Source organism: Oryctolagus cuniculus, chromosome 19, assembly GCF_051225735.1.
Source record: "Oryctolagus cuniculus isolate XC-2025 breed Fujian yellow rabbit chromosome 19, ASM5122573v1, whole genome shotgun sequence".
NCBI classification, from domain to species: domain Eukaryota; kingdom Metazoa; phylum Chordata; class Mammalia; order Lagomorpha; family Leporidae; genus Oryctolagus; species Oryctolagus cuniculus.
In genome coordinates, this window is record NC_142885.1 from 68,904,656 (window position 1) to 68,919,289 (window position 14,634).

General features: G+C 53.3%; 1 protein-coding gene across 4 annotated transcripts in view; it reads left to right on the plus strand.

The window, feature by feature from the left end:
- Nucleotides 1–1,215: 1,215 nt before the first annotated feature.
- ADCY9 (adenylate cyclase 9) overlaps nt 1,216–14,634 on the plus strand; it is a 132,878-nt gene continuing 119,459 nt past the window's right edge. For 2 of the 4 annotated variants that reach the window (XM_051836275.3, XM_089321283.1), the window contains exons 1-2: nt 1,216–1,307; nt 5,718–7,448. In XM_051836275.3, the coding sequence (XP_051692235.2) occupies nt 5,756–7,448 (1,693 nt within the window). In that variant the 5' untranslated portion in view covers nt 1,216–1,307; nt 5,718–5,755. Of the gene's footprint in view, nt 1,308–3,616; nt 5,577–5,717; nt 7,449–14,634 lie in introns of those variants that run through there. The other 2 variants (XM_051836274.3, XM_051836276.3) reach the window with 2 other exon arrangements.

Below are 14,634 nucleotides of genomic sequence, written 5' to 3' on the forward strand. Positions count from 1 at the left end.
CTGTACAAAAGTGACCAAAAAAAAGTTAGACAAAAGTGACGTGATTCTCCCACCTCTGATCCCTATCCCCGGTGGTGTCTTTGGCAGTCTCCAGCAGCCAGTAGCTCCTACGACGCTAAGGGGTTGCTCAAGTGTGCCGTGAGTCGGGGAGAGCCCCCTGCCCTGTGTCCACGGTGATAGAGGAATCACTCAGCAGCCTTGATTGTAGCCTGCTGACTCACTGAGTTGTAATGAAGTGGCTCATATTCATTTCCTGAGGCGGCCATAACAAATGACTGTAAACTAGAGGGCTTAACACCGTAGAAACTTATTCTCTCACAGTTGCGGAGACCAGAAGTACGAAATCAAGGTGTCGGCAGGGCCTTGCTCCCGCTGAAGGCTCTGGCATCTCCCAGCAATGCTGTGCTGTCCTTGGTTGGTTACTGCATCGCTCCTATCTCTGCCTGGGGTTTCACATGGCTGCCTTCTCCCCTGTGTCTCTGTGTTTTCTCCTCTCCTTACAAGGACATCAGTCATTGGGTTTAAGGCCCCCATAATCTAATATGACCCTATCTTCGCCTATTACATGTGCAAAGATACTGTTTCTAAACAAGGTCACATTCTGAGATTCCTGGTGGGCATGCATTGTGAGGGGACACTACCCAACACATGTGCAGCTCTTGCAGTTTTTCCAAGACTCATTCACCGTTCCTCACCACTCTCCACAAGGTGAGACAGGACCAGCAAACATTCTAGCAGGAGCTGGGCCAGGAGGTAAATTAGAGCGGCAGATACCATGCTATACTTGGAGTCTCCATTCTCTCTTTCAACTGAGCTCATCTTTCCGGGGCCACAGACCAGTGCGTCCTGGCTTAAACCTGTGATTGTTCCCAGGGCCTTGTCTTCCCTGCTCCCGTGGAGTCATATCCCAGTATATGCTGTCACATAATCTAGGCCGAGGCTCAAGATGGAGACTCTAGTATAAGTGTAGGGACGGAGCAGCTATAAGCTCGTATAAAATGTTGCTTGTTCTGCTTATGAAAGGCAATTGAGAGTTTGACTACTTCACTTATGCCTTCTAATTCCCACAAAGAGTCATTCAATGTACAGTTACCGGGCCCTGCAGCACCACAGCAGGGTTTAGAGTCTGTGTACGGGGCTAAGGCGAATATACCAGGCTTGCAGAAGACTTTGGTGATCTCTAATGTAGAGTCTTGTTTTGCTTTGCAAGGACACCTGATCCTCTGTCGATGTAAAGGCAGCTGCTCGAGACTCATGACCAGCCACCAGGATCCAGGATGTCAACGGTGGGGAAAAAGCGTGAGTAGGTGCGCAAAGACTCCCCTTCTCTGGCTTACAGAAAAGCGGACTCATAACTGCAGCTTCGGACATGTGCTCTGAAAACAGCAGGGAGTCCCGTCTTCCAGTGGGTGGTTCTCCAAGGTTGTTGCCCACTGGACAACCAAAACTAACACAGGCACAGCCAAGACCTCAGGCACCGGTGTGACGAGACGGCATGAATTAGTCAGGTTGACATGTATCTCAGAGCTGGTCTTGTTGTCACCCTATGGGACTTGAGAACTTGCAGCCAAGCCCTCACTGCTCAGGGAACTGGCGTGTGAAGGAGGGTGAGGATGAGGGACTGGCAGGCAAGGCTTTTGGTAGAGCTATGGTAGAGTTTGCGTGGACACATTCTGATTCGCACTGCGTCTGGGTGGGAGTTCTGTGAACATCACAGATGGAGAGAAAACCCTAGATTGGGCAGCAGCCTGGAATGGATGGCTTGAGGAAGCCAGTGCATCTGACCTGTACCTTCTAGGAATGAGGCTCCTCTGTGCTTTCGGGGGAGGGGGTCAAGGACTCAGAACCCTCTGGTGAGCCCACTTTGTTAGGAGAGCATGGTTAGACTCTTTTGTAGTACTCTCCCTCATCCAGTCTGTCACCAAGCCTATGAAAATTCCATTCTCATAGCCAGGGGCTGCTGCCCAGGGCATCTTTCCCAGTTCCCTTAAAGATAGGGATGGCATATCAGGTAGTACATGGGCCCAGTGCACAGCACCAAGCACCACCTCCCCAGTCCCTGAGGGTTTATGGAATGATTCACACTCTCACTCAGAGTCCAGGCGGCTCTGGCAGCCCAGAGGTCTCCACAGCAGGGGAGGCCGCTGAACTGCATACAGGAGAGATCGCGCAGTGGGTACGATCATTACCCACACCTAAAACCCGACATGACTAATTCATCTTTTTCTTTTAAAATATTTATTTATTTTTATTTGAAAGGTAGAATCACACAAAGTCAGAGTTACATAGAGACAGAAGAGGAGGGGTGGGGGGAGATTGAGAGATCTTCCTTTGGCTGGTTCACTCCCCAAATGTCCATTAATGACCAGGGCTGGGCCAGGCCAATGCCAGAAGCCAGGAGCTTCTTCCAGTCTGCCACGTGGGTGCAGGGACCCAAGGACTTGAGTCATCCTCAGATACTTTCCCAGGTGCACTAGCAGGGAGCTGGATCAGAAGTGGAGCAGATGGGGCTCTAACCGGCGCCCATATGGGGTGCTGGCCCTGCAGGCTGTGGCTTAACCTGTTGTGCAACAGTGCCTGCCCTGACTAATTAATTTACAAAAAGGTACCACAAATGGTGACTGAAATGATTTGAGGAGGGGAGAAGTGCAGGCAGGAGAGCTTTCAGATTGTTTAAGGGACCCAGGAAGTGTACAGTGCTGCACTGAAGGGTGTGTGTGTGGGGGGGGGTGGCAGTCCTGGGCCCTGTCTCCACGGGCTTCCCATTCAGTGGGGCTGATGGAGGAGACAGGTAGGTCCCTGTGTGGCCACCGTGAGGCTCGCAGAAGGTGGTGCCAGAGCCCTTCTGTGGCCACAGATGTCCGTGAACTGGTTTCCTCCTGAGCTCGTGACTTACCCTTTGTGGGACTTCGGGCACATTGCCCTGCAGCCACTGGTTTCACATCTCTAAATGAGGGACAATAATACCTACCTCTGAGGGTTGTGGCGAGGACCAAATAGGTCACAAGTGAAAGCACTCAGTAGTTTCTGGCACGGAGGACGCCTTTGCTCAATGCCAGTTTACTATTAACGTGCCCAGACACATGAGAGGGCCTGGCACATAGCTGATGCTCAACAAAGCTTTGTTTTCATTTCTAACGGGAAAAACTTTATTTTGTAATATTTTAGACTTAAAGAAATGTTGTGAACATACCAGGGAACAGCTCTGTACCCTATCCCCCTCTTTTCCCAATGTTAGTGTCTTACATAACCACAGTACAAAGATCAGAACCAGGAAATTAACAATGCCACGGCATCGTTCACTGAACTTCAGACTATGTGGACGTCACCCATCTCTCCTTTTGTGTTCCGTTTGGTTGCTGGTCCCCTTAGCGACAGTTCTGGGAAGTTCCGGCTTCACGACCTCAACACTTAGGATGACCGTGTAGAATATTTGTTTGGGATCATCTGATGTTTTCTCATGATCCGTCTAGATACACACTTTCGGCAGGAACACGATAGCAATGGTGTGTTACTTTTAATGTACCCCCTTTAATAGAGGTAAAACAGAGACAATAGCAAATTTACCATTTCAAACATTTTTAAAAGAAATATTTATTTATTTATTTATTTATTTATTTATTTGAAGGGCAGAGTTACAGAGAGAGGGACAGAGGGAGGACCTTCCATCTGCTGGTTCACTCCTCAAATGGCCCCAGTGACTGGGGCTGGGCCAAGCTGAAGCCAGGAGCTTCCTCCAGGACCCCCAAGTGGGTAGCAGGGATCCAAGCACTTGGGGGGTCCTCCACTGCTTTCCCAGGCACATCAGCAGGGAGCTGGATCAGAAGTGGAGCAGCCAGGACTCTAACCGGTGCCCGTATGGGATGCTTGCATCTCTGGAGGCGGCTTTACCTGCTGTGCCACAACGCCGGCCCCATTTCAAACATTTTAAAGTGTGTAATGCAATGGCATTAGGTCTGTCGGAGTGTTCTGCAGCCACTATGTAATTCATAATGCCCTGTCACCTCCGACTACTGTGGACTTTTTCCTCATCCCAAAAGGAAACTCCAACCCAGTTTAATGCAGTCACTCCCCCGCTTCTCCGTCCTCCAGGCTCCGGCACCCGCTAACCTGTGTTCTGTCCCATTCTGGACATTCCGGGTGAACAGAATCACCCACTGGCGCCTTTCACAGTCCACCTCGCGAGGATCAGGACCTCGCTGCCCCTGCGTGTGTGCACCACGTTTTCATATACACGTGGCAACGTTTGTGGTGTAAGGGAAGCAAACTTCTCAAAGTTTCATTTGTGGCACAGGGAAAAAAAAAAACAGCTGCTCATGAGTTGGGGGAAGACAAATTCCCTCCCGGGGCTGGAGGGGCGGCCTTCAGCTGCACCCTGCTACGGCGGGCGGCGGGCCTCGGCCTGCGGTGGTCGCCTGGTGGGCAGGCTCAGGGGGCGGCTAGTGGCACTGAGGGTGCGCACTCACTGCTTGGAGGCAAACCCCAGTGCTGAGAAGTTGGATTTGCTGAAAAGGTGCGCGGGGGTGTGGGGGAAGCACGCCGCTTCCCGAAGCGTTGCGCCCCTGCGGCTCTTCCCTCCCCGGGGTCTGGGGCCCGCGGCCGGGCAGGTGGTCCCAGCGTGCGCGGACGCCGGGCTCCCAGCTTCTGCAGCTGCCGGCCTGGGCGCGGCCCGGGGCGGAGGGCGGAGCCGAGCGCGCGCCCGCCCCGCAGCCCCGAGCCCGGCGGGCTCAGAGCCTGGGCGGCGCGCGCGCGCGCGCAACCCCCTTGTGCGCGCGCCCGGGGTCGGTGGCGGCGTGCGCGGGCCGCGCGTGCGCGCTGCGGCGGGGCGAGGGGCGGCGCGGGCGCGCGTCTGTCAGTGACAGCGGGAGGGGGAGGGGGCCGGAGATGGTGGCGGCCGCGGCGGCTGCTCTTCCGACATGAGGCAGCGGCCGCAGGAGGGACGGCAGCGGGCGCGGCCGCGGCTGCATCTGTAGCTCGGGGAGGCGGCCCCGGGCGTGGGCGCGGCGGCGGGAGTCCGGACCGGCGTCGCGGGAGCCCGGCTCTGCGGCAGCCCCGCACCGGCGCCCTCTGAGGGGCCCGCGCGGCTCCCTGCGCTCGGCCCCGCGGCTCGGCCCGGGCATCGGCGGCCCCGGCGGGGCGGCAGCGTGCTCGGCGGGCGGTGGGCAGCAGGCCCCGCTAGACGGGCCCCGCCGACGCCGCCGCCCGCCCGCCCGCCTGCCCGCCTGCGGGTTCTGCAAACTCGCGGGCCGGGGCGCACACCCAGCTGCGGGCAGGGCGGGCCGGGGTAGCTCGCCGGGCTCGGCGGCGCCGGGAGGGGACGCGGCCAGAGCCGCAGGACCGGCCCGCGCCCCTCTGACGCAGCGGCGCCTCGGGTGCGGGATGAGGGGCCGCCCGCCGCCCGCCGAGTTGTTTTCGGGAACGCCGCTCGCAGCGCCGGGAGCGCTCCAGGGCTGAACTTCCCTCCGGAGCAGCCGCGGGGGCAGCGCGGAGGCCTCCGGCGCGGCGAGGGCGCCGCGGGCAGCAGGACCGCGTCCCGGACCGAGGGCGGCCGCGGCTGCGGGACCCCGGTGTTCCAGGTCCGTCCGGGAGGGGGGACGGCGGGGCTTCGCTTCGCCTTCGCGGGGAGGTGGCTGGGAGCGTGCGGTGCCTCTCCGGGGCGCTCCGCCGGGGACGTGCCGGTCCAGAAGCCGACCTAACTCTCGCCGTTCCGCCGACAGGTACGAGCGACGGCCGAGAAGGCTCCGAGCGCCGCAACATGGCTTCCCCGCCCCACCAGCAGCTGCTGCATCACCACAGCACCGAGGTGAGCTGTGACTCCAGCGGCGACAGCAACAGCGTGCGGGTCAAGATCAACCCCAAGCAGCTGTCCTGCAGCAGCCACCCCAAGCACTGCAAGTACAGCATCTCCTCCAGCTGCAGCAGCTCGGGGGACTCCGCGGGCGCGCCCCGCAGGCTGGGCGGCGGGGCCCGCCTGCGCCGGCAGAAGAAGCTGCCGCAGCTGTTCGAGAGGGCCTCGAGCCGCTGGTGGGACCCCAAGTTCGACTCGGTGAACCTGGAGGAGGCCTGCCTGGAGCGCTGCTTCCCGCAGACCCAGCGCCGCTTCCGGTACGCGCTCTTCTACGTCGGCTTCGCCTGCCTGCTCTGGAGCGTCTATTTCGCCGTCCACACGAGATCCAAGCTGATTGTCATGGTGGCGCCGGCGCTCTGCTTCCTCGCGGCGTGTGTGGGCTTTTTTCTGTTTACCTTCACCAAGCTGTACGCCCGGCATTACGCCTGGACCTCGCTGGTTCTCACCCTGCTGGTGTTCGCCCTGACCCTGGCTGCGCAGTTTCAGGCTTTGACGCCTCTGGCGGGCCGTGCTGACAGCTCCAATCACACTCCCGCGGCCCAGCCCGCAGACACCTGCTTATCTCAAGTGGGGAGCTTCTCCATGTGCATCGAAGTGCTCTTTTTGCTCTACACCGTCATGCACTTACCTCTGTACTTGAGCTTGTTTCTGGGGGTGGCCTATTCTGTTCTGTTTGAGACCTTCGGGTATCACTTCCGGAACGAAGACTGCTTCCCCTGGCCTGGAGCGCCGGTCCTGCACTGGGAGCTGCTGAGCAGGGCCCTGCTCCACCTGTGCATCCATGCCATCGGGATCCACCTGTTCATCATGTCGCAGGTGCGGTCCCGGAGCACCTTCCTGAAGGTGGGACAGTCCATCATGCACGGCAAAGACCTGGAAGTAGAAAAAGCCCTCAAAGAGAGGATGATTCATTCCGTGATGCCGAGAATCATAGCGGACGACTTGATGAAGCAGGGGGACGAGGAGAGTGAGAATTCTGTCAAGAGGCACGCCACCTCGAGCCCCAAGAACAGGAAGAAGAAGTCCTCCATCCAGAAGGCTCCCATAGCGTTCCGCCCTTTTAAGATGCAGCAGATTGAGGAAGTCAGCATTTTGTTTGCAGACATCGTGGGCTTCACCAAGATGAGCGCCAACAAGTCCGCTCACGCCCTGGTGGGCCTCCTGAATGATCTGTTTGGCCGCTTCGACCGGCTGTGCGAGGAGACCAAGTGTGAGAAGATCAGCACCCTGGGAGACTGTTACTACTGCGTGGCGGGCTGTCCCGAGCCCCGGGCAGACCATGCCTACTGCTGTATAGAGATGGGCTTGGGCATGATCAAAGCCATCGAGCAGTTCTGCCAGGAGAAGAAAGAAATGGTAAACATGCGCGTCGGGGTCCACACGGGGACCGTCCTGTGTGGCATCCTGGGCATGAGGAGGTTTAAGTTCGACGTGTGGTCCAATGATGTGAATTTGGCCAATCTCATGGAGCAGCTGGGAGTGGCCGGCAAAGTCCACATTTCCGAAGCCACCGCAAAATACCTAGACGACCGGTACGAAATGGAAGACGGGAAAGTGTTTGAGCGCCTGGGCCAGAGCGTGGTGGCTGACCAGTTGAAAGGTATGTGTGTTTCTTTGCCTTAGCCTCCTTCCCCGGTCCTGTTTGTATTGCATTAAAAAAAAAGTCTGTCTCTTTTCAGCTTGGGTATCCAGAGGCAGCTCAGTTGTGTCAGGATCCCGTACCCAAGGGGAAGTCTCGGGAGCCGGGTGACTTTTCCTCCAGTGAGTCAATTATCACAGGGCTGTTCCCACTGCAGACTGCAGACGGGGACACTGAGATAGTGCTGACCTAGACGAGACCTTTGGAAGGAGGGCCACACCGCCAGCCGGCTGTTTTTGTTTCTGAAATCCTGAGGCTGTGTTTTGGGAATTCCGGGTCCCCCAACCCTTCAGCACCGAGAAGCACCCAGAGAAATGGCCTTTGCGTGTCACTTGGTCACCCTTCAGTCCCATCCAAGCCTTTTCTCACGCCTTTGTCAGCAAAGTGTGAAAAGGAAGCCTTCCCTCTCTGTAGGCCTCGCTTTGCTCATCGTCAGAGCAGGGACCGGACGTCGGCTGTGCCCCACGGGGCTCTCTCGGATCGGAAGGAATTATAAGCCTCTATGGGCACACTGCCTTTTGCTGCCTTGGTCTCTTTTTCAAAAAAATGTTTGTATCTGCAGCTGTCAACTTTGATTTGTTTAACGATGCTCTATTGTGGTGTTTGTCCTGCCACACAGACCCCCGGGTAGTTTAGAAGGTTCAGTTTCTCAAGCCACCAGCCAACCCGCAAATGAGAAATGTACCCAAAGGCGGGTTTATATCCCCCTCTCTCCAACACCTGAGATCTGTATCTGACCCCTTGTCCTCGACCTTAAGCTCTTTACTGCTCTTCTTGATGTTTTCACTTCTCTTTCTTTTTTTCCCCTTATTTTTATAGAGGGCCAAAATCTCTAAGGCCTGGGGGAGGGGGTGATGTATAAATAGTGGGGCCAAAAAGAAGGATTCCAAGTGCTCTCTCTGCATTCCTTACCTTCTCCTGCCCGCTTTAAAAAAGTCTTCATGTTTTACTAACATCTTACAGATTGAGGGGGAACATCTATTTTAGAAGTGCATAGAGAAAATAACACTGATTTTTAAAAGCTTGTGTTTGTAAATCTGTACTGTCATTTTGCGGTGCTCACGCACTGCCTAATCGTGCAGTTACAAGCCCCGAGAAAGGGAATCCTGAGGAGGAGAACTGCTAGTTTGAATCGGAGACAGCGAGCGACCGAGCTGGACCTCGTATAGGTAGTTGGCTTTGAAACAGTCCTGCATGCTCAACGGGCATTTTCTTTCTCTGACTTGTGACCTGAGTGCTCCTCGTCCTTTGTTTATTATCGCTATCTGGCAAGTGTGCTTTGTCCTCCTGTTTTTCTCTGTTACAGTAATTTTGTGAGTTGTTGAAGGATTTACTGGTGCAGCAGAAAATATCTTCATTTGAGAGTTTCTTTGACCCAGAAGAGCTTTAAATGCTGCATCAACGATGCTGGAAGACACGTTTGCTGTTCCTTGGGGAGATTCTCCTGTTTAAGAGGGCCTGAAGGTGTCAGTGAGCACGAGGGGATGTGGGGATCTTCAGAGCCTGGTGTTCTGGGATTTGTGCTCAGGGATTGTGGGGGCAGGTTGCATATTGGGCCAAAGGGCAGTGATAACACTTGTGTAAGTTGCACTTTGTAGTGTGTGTGGCACGAATTCCAAAAATAAAAACAAGTGTAATCACTACATTTGAAACATCTCCACGTCACTAAATGTTTGGTAATCACGTTTTGTTAATTTATTGGTCATTTAAAAATAATTATAGATCAGGGGACTCAAAAACACAGACTAATAACATGCTGAAGTAAGTTTGTAGTTTTTTTCTACCTTAATTAGTGTAAATTTGACTTAAATTAAATTTTTCCTTAAGTTTGTGCACACTATGTATTTATGGAGGAAAAATTTTAGTAGTGCAAAGGAAGTAGGGAAAAACAGAAAGCTTAGCTAAACCGTTGATTTTTTTAATGCTGTTCTCTCTTTTAACTGTCTTCCTGGCATTTTGGTTTTTGCTTCTTCAGCTCATCTTGAAAACCCTTGTGGACAGGACTCCAGTGATAGAGGGTATCTCTGCAACTTCCGGACCCTCTTTGAAGCTGTTAAGATTTTTGTGTGGGCTGCCCTTCCATCCACGCGGTCGAGCTTACGTGCATAAGGTTTATTCTAGCCTCTGTCTTTACCTAGTTCCCCTTTTGCTGAAAACAGTGAGAAAGTACCAGGTAGAGGATTCTGCAGAGTGGACATCGGCAGCTTGAGCAGGGATTCTAGAATCAGCCTGGCGGCGTGAAGGGAAGCAATTCCTGTCTGATTTATCTGAACTGGTCTTGATTAAGGGTCGGGTTTCAGTGTTTCTGCAGATTCACACACTCACCCTAAAATCTCTGTTGTGTTCCTACTGTCCATGCCTGACGCTGTGGGTGTGAAGAAGTCTTGGTAACTGTTCCTGACCTCAGTGAGCTCACAGTTACAAATGTCGCAGAGTGTGTGGGTGAGTCGGGACACTCTGGCGAGGTGCGTGTACTCGGGCTGCATCCTGAGACTGAGCCGTGGCTCTTTAGGTGGACAGAGGGAAGACGCTGGATGCAGACAGCACGGCAGGGCAGAGGCTGGCACTTGTGTTTCTCCGTGGGGTTGGGCAATGTACATGGTTCATCAGGACAGGAAGGCTGTGGGTGACATGGGAAAGGGTTGGGATTTGACTCTGTCTTGCTGGAGAGCCATGGATGAGCTTTAAATACAAGGCTTAGGCAGCTGATTTACATTTTAGAAGCTTACTCTTTTAGTCCCAGGGAGTGTGGGTTGCAAGAGTGTGAGGCTGGAGATTAGTGAACTCTTTGAATAAATCCCAAGTAGGGGTGAACTGAGGTAACAGCAGTGGTGGCGGAGATTATGGGGTAGGTGTGAGCAGCATTAAGAAGATCAGCTTTGGGGGACGTTTGGTTTAGTGGCTAAGCCAATGGTTGCGATGCCTACATCCTATATCAGAGTGCCTGGGTTCAGGTTTCCACTCCACTCCCAATTACAACCAAGCAACTAACTAATTAACTAGCTTGCTTGCTTGCTTTCTTCCTTCCATTTGAGAGAGAGAGGGAGGGAGGGAGGGAGAGAGAGAATCTTCCATCCTCAAGTTCATTACCCAAATGGCCAGAACAGCCAGGTCTGGGCCAAGCTGAAGCCAGGAGCCAGGAACTTCACTCTGGTCTCCCACGTGGGTGGAGATAGCCATGTACTGTTGCATTCCCAGAAATGCAGCAGGAAGCTGGATTGGAAGTGGAACGGCCAGTATTTGAACCAGCACTCTGATATGGGATGCCAGTGTTGCAAGCAGCAGCTTAACCTGCTGTGCCACAATGCTGGCCCTGAGCTTTCTTCTAATGCACACCCCTGGAGGCAGCAGGTGATGGGTCAAGTGCTTGGATTCTTGCCACATATGTGGGAGAAGACCTGGCTTGGGTTCCTGGCTCTTGGCTCCTGGCTTTGGCTTGGTCCAGCCAAATGCCCAGCTGTTGTGGGCATTTGTGGAGGGAACCAACTGATGGGGGCTATGTCTGTCATCTGTCTGACCCCCTCACATAAATACATAAAAAAATTTTTGAAAAATGAAGATCAACTCGATAGGACTTTGTGTCAGACCTAGATAACCACTGCTGAAAGAGAGGGCCTGGTTGTCTGAGGGGGAGATGGGTTTGTAAATTTCTGGAATTGACCAGGAGGTGGTGTGGAGGCAGGCAGGGGCCTTTAAAGTCTCTGTGGCCTGAATGCAGAACGGAGAATTGAGTTGTAGAATATGAATTAGGCCCAGAACCTCGGTCTGTTCATTCATTCATTCAACAAATAATTTATTCTAAGCTAGACAGAGATCTAGGTTCTGGGAATCCAGCAGGGAGCGAAACGTGTGCCCCTATCACAGAGGGCAGGAAGTTTTCAGTTAATTGTAGATGTCATCCTAGGAGAGTTCTAATTGCATGCCAATATGGGAGTCAAACAATAAGTAATCAGAATATAATATTTGTTTTGTGTTAAGCTCTAAGAAAACATAAGGCAGGAAGAGGAGGTTGAAGAAATACTCAGCATAGGGCCAGGTTTTGGAAAAGATACAGAGAAGTGTGGAGCAATTACCGAAGCTAAGGAGAGACGATCTGATTCAAGTGATGGGAAGAAGGGGCCCTTCACCTGTGTTTCGAATGAACCACAGTGCCCAAGAGGTTCTGGCTGCTCTTTCTTCCTTGGGCCACAAGCAAAACCAGTGAGGAGTACTGTCTGTAGCTGTTGGCTTCTCCTCTCAGAGAGATAGGGTCGCAAAGGTGGAAATCAAAACTGTTAGAAAATATCTAGACGTCCTCTTTCCCCCTTGTAAATATTAGGAAGGCAGAACAAAGATGCTCATCCCCTCCAGAGCCACACCAAGGAAGGACTCTGTCTTTGTAGGAAGGAGTGTTTGGGAGTCATTGCGTTGCCAGATGCTTTCTTTTTAATAAGATTTATTATTTCTTCAGAAGGCAGTGACAGAGACAGGGAGAGAGAGCATGGGGGAGAGAGAAGAGAGATCTTTGATCTTCTGGTTCACTCCCCTTCACACCGTAAATCACTGCAACAGCCACGTCTGGGCCAGGGGAAACCGGGGGCCAGAACTCTCCCTCACGGGTGGCAGGGGTCCAAGTCGGCCCTTGGGCCATCATCTGCTGCCTTCCTGGGCATGTTAGCAAGCAGCTGGATCGGAAGTAGAGCAACGGGGACTCAAAACAGCACTCTGACATGGGATGCCAGCTTCACAAATGGTGGCTTAACCGTCGGCACCTCGGTGCCAGCCCCAGATGCAGGCATTTAAAACAAAGACTTTCCCTCATCCCAGCTTTAGGCTTGCGGAAGTACTGCGGGAGAGGTTTGCTGATACGTGTCTGGACCCTGTCTGACAGTGGATGGAGGCCTCCGACAACACCTGTCCCAAGCTGGACGTTTGGGCTCCGTGTGTCCTCGTGGTGGGCCTGACCGTCCTAGCCAGGTGGTGATTTTGGGTGCAGCTGCGTGCTCAGGTGCTTCTTGGCTTCCCTCGGTAGCTTGGATAGGTTGTCCCCACCTAAGCATGTCACTCTCCTCACTGGGGGGCTGACACTGTGTTGACAGCTCAGTGTGCCCACTTGGAAATCCCATGCCGACCTGCATTCCTGAGCCAGGTCTCTGCGTGTTGAAACCCTGGCGGAGACGAGGTGCAGCACAAACTTTGCCCCAACAACTGGGATAGGAGTCGGCAAATAGCTGTGGCTGTTGATATAGTTGATGCCGAAACAGCCCCCATGACAACTTTTTGGGATTCTTTGGGACCAAGCTACAGGGCTTTCAGCAGAGCATGCGGAGCTGTTAATTCTGAGGACGAGCTTTGGCGAGGAATTAACCTTTGGCAAAGATAGTCAAGGGTAAAGTTTGTTGAAATGCTGGTGGAATAAGAAGGAAAGAGGGTAATCTTTTGAGCCAGAATTACTAAGAAAGGGAAATGTTAAAAAGAGGAAAATAGAGGGGCCGTTGCTGTGGTGCAGTGGGTTAACACCCTGGCCTGAAGTGCCAGCATCCCATATGGGCGCCAGTTCGAGACCAGGCTGCTCTCTCGCTCACTCTCTCTGTCTCTACCTCTCTCTGTAACTCCATCGTTCAAATAAATAAAATAAATCTTTTTTTTAAAAAAAGAGGAAAACAGGGTGAGGAAAGACAAGATGTCTCAGGCTTCTCATCTACCAGTTAGCCTGGGTCAAGTAGTATTTGTGTTTCTGCCTTCTGCCAGAGCCTCCTGTGTACTTTGCTATACAATAACAATATCCAGAAGAAAAAAACACACTGAGTTTTCCGTATGCAGGCACTGGAGTGCGTACGCATATGAGCATGCTGTGCTTAATTCTCCTCTTTCCATTGGCCCACGGTCTCAGTTTTGGTATTTCTCTTGGGATTTTGGAATCATAAGGGTTCGGTCATTCGCCACGGGTCTGAGGCCCAGTCTCCCGCTGTTGGTGGGGAGCTGCTGGCCACTGGAAGAGCTGGCCTGAGTGGCATGTTGTCCATTTGTCTCCAGGCACCTATTTGTACTTTGTGTATGACACACCTAAAGACCTTTTCCAGCCGGAACTAGCGTCATCAGACGGAATTTTATGAAGAGGTGACAGTTTTTAAAACAGGAAGGGAGCTGACGTGTGAATTCTAGACTGGGCAGGCTCGGGAGCCACTACAGAGCAGAAGTGAGGGACCTGAAACACGTCAGAGGGAGCGCTGGTCTCAAGGTGGCTGGGTGCCATTGTAGACAGAGGAAAGGTCAAGGTGGGGTAGCCTTCCCTGCGACACCTGGAGAAGACAGTGACATTCTTGACAGTTTTGTTGATGCACTTGGTGAACTGTACCAGCAGTGCCAATCTGTGGCTAAACCTGAGTCAACTTTGGCAAAGGAGACTGCGTCAGAAAACTCCCCGGCTTTTCAACATTGAGTTCTGGTGTCTCTCTCCAACCATTTCTAGCCTCATTCTTGTAGCAAGTGCCCAGCACCCTCTCCAGGGAGTTAAGGGGAGATGCTCAGTCCTTTGGCATAGGCAGGAACCTGAAACCCCCAGAGGCTGGTGGTGGCAGTGGCAGTGGCCTTGGCCTACAGGGTGTGGAGCTGGTGGAGCTGGTGAACGGGAATGGATTTGACAGTGGGGTGAAATCTTGGGGCTGGGGTAGTCAGCAAAGGCTGTAACTGGTCTAAGAGACTTCTCATAAGCTGTATGTCCCAAACTTTTTGGTTTTAGACAGATTTACACTCCTAAAAGTTATTAATGAGGAAGCTAAGTAGCTTTTGTTTACGAAAGTTACATATTGATAGTTACAGTATTAGCAACTGAAACAAACCTAGAAGTTAAAAAGTTTCCTTAATTCAGGATAGGCGTTGTCACAGTGATTAAGAAGCTGCTTGCTGGCACCGTGGCTCACTTGGCTAATCCTCCGCCTGCGGCGCCAGCACCCTGGGTTCTAGTCCCAGCTGGGGTGCTGGATTCTGTCCCGGTTGCTCCTCTTCCAGTCCAGCTCTCTGCTGTGGCCCGGGAGTGCAGTGGAGGATGGCCCAAGTGCTTGGGCCCTGCACTCGCATGGGAGACCAGGAGGAAGTACCCGGCTCCTGGCTTCGGATCTTCGCAGCGCCGGACATAGTGGCCATTAGGGGAGTGAACCAACGGAAA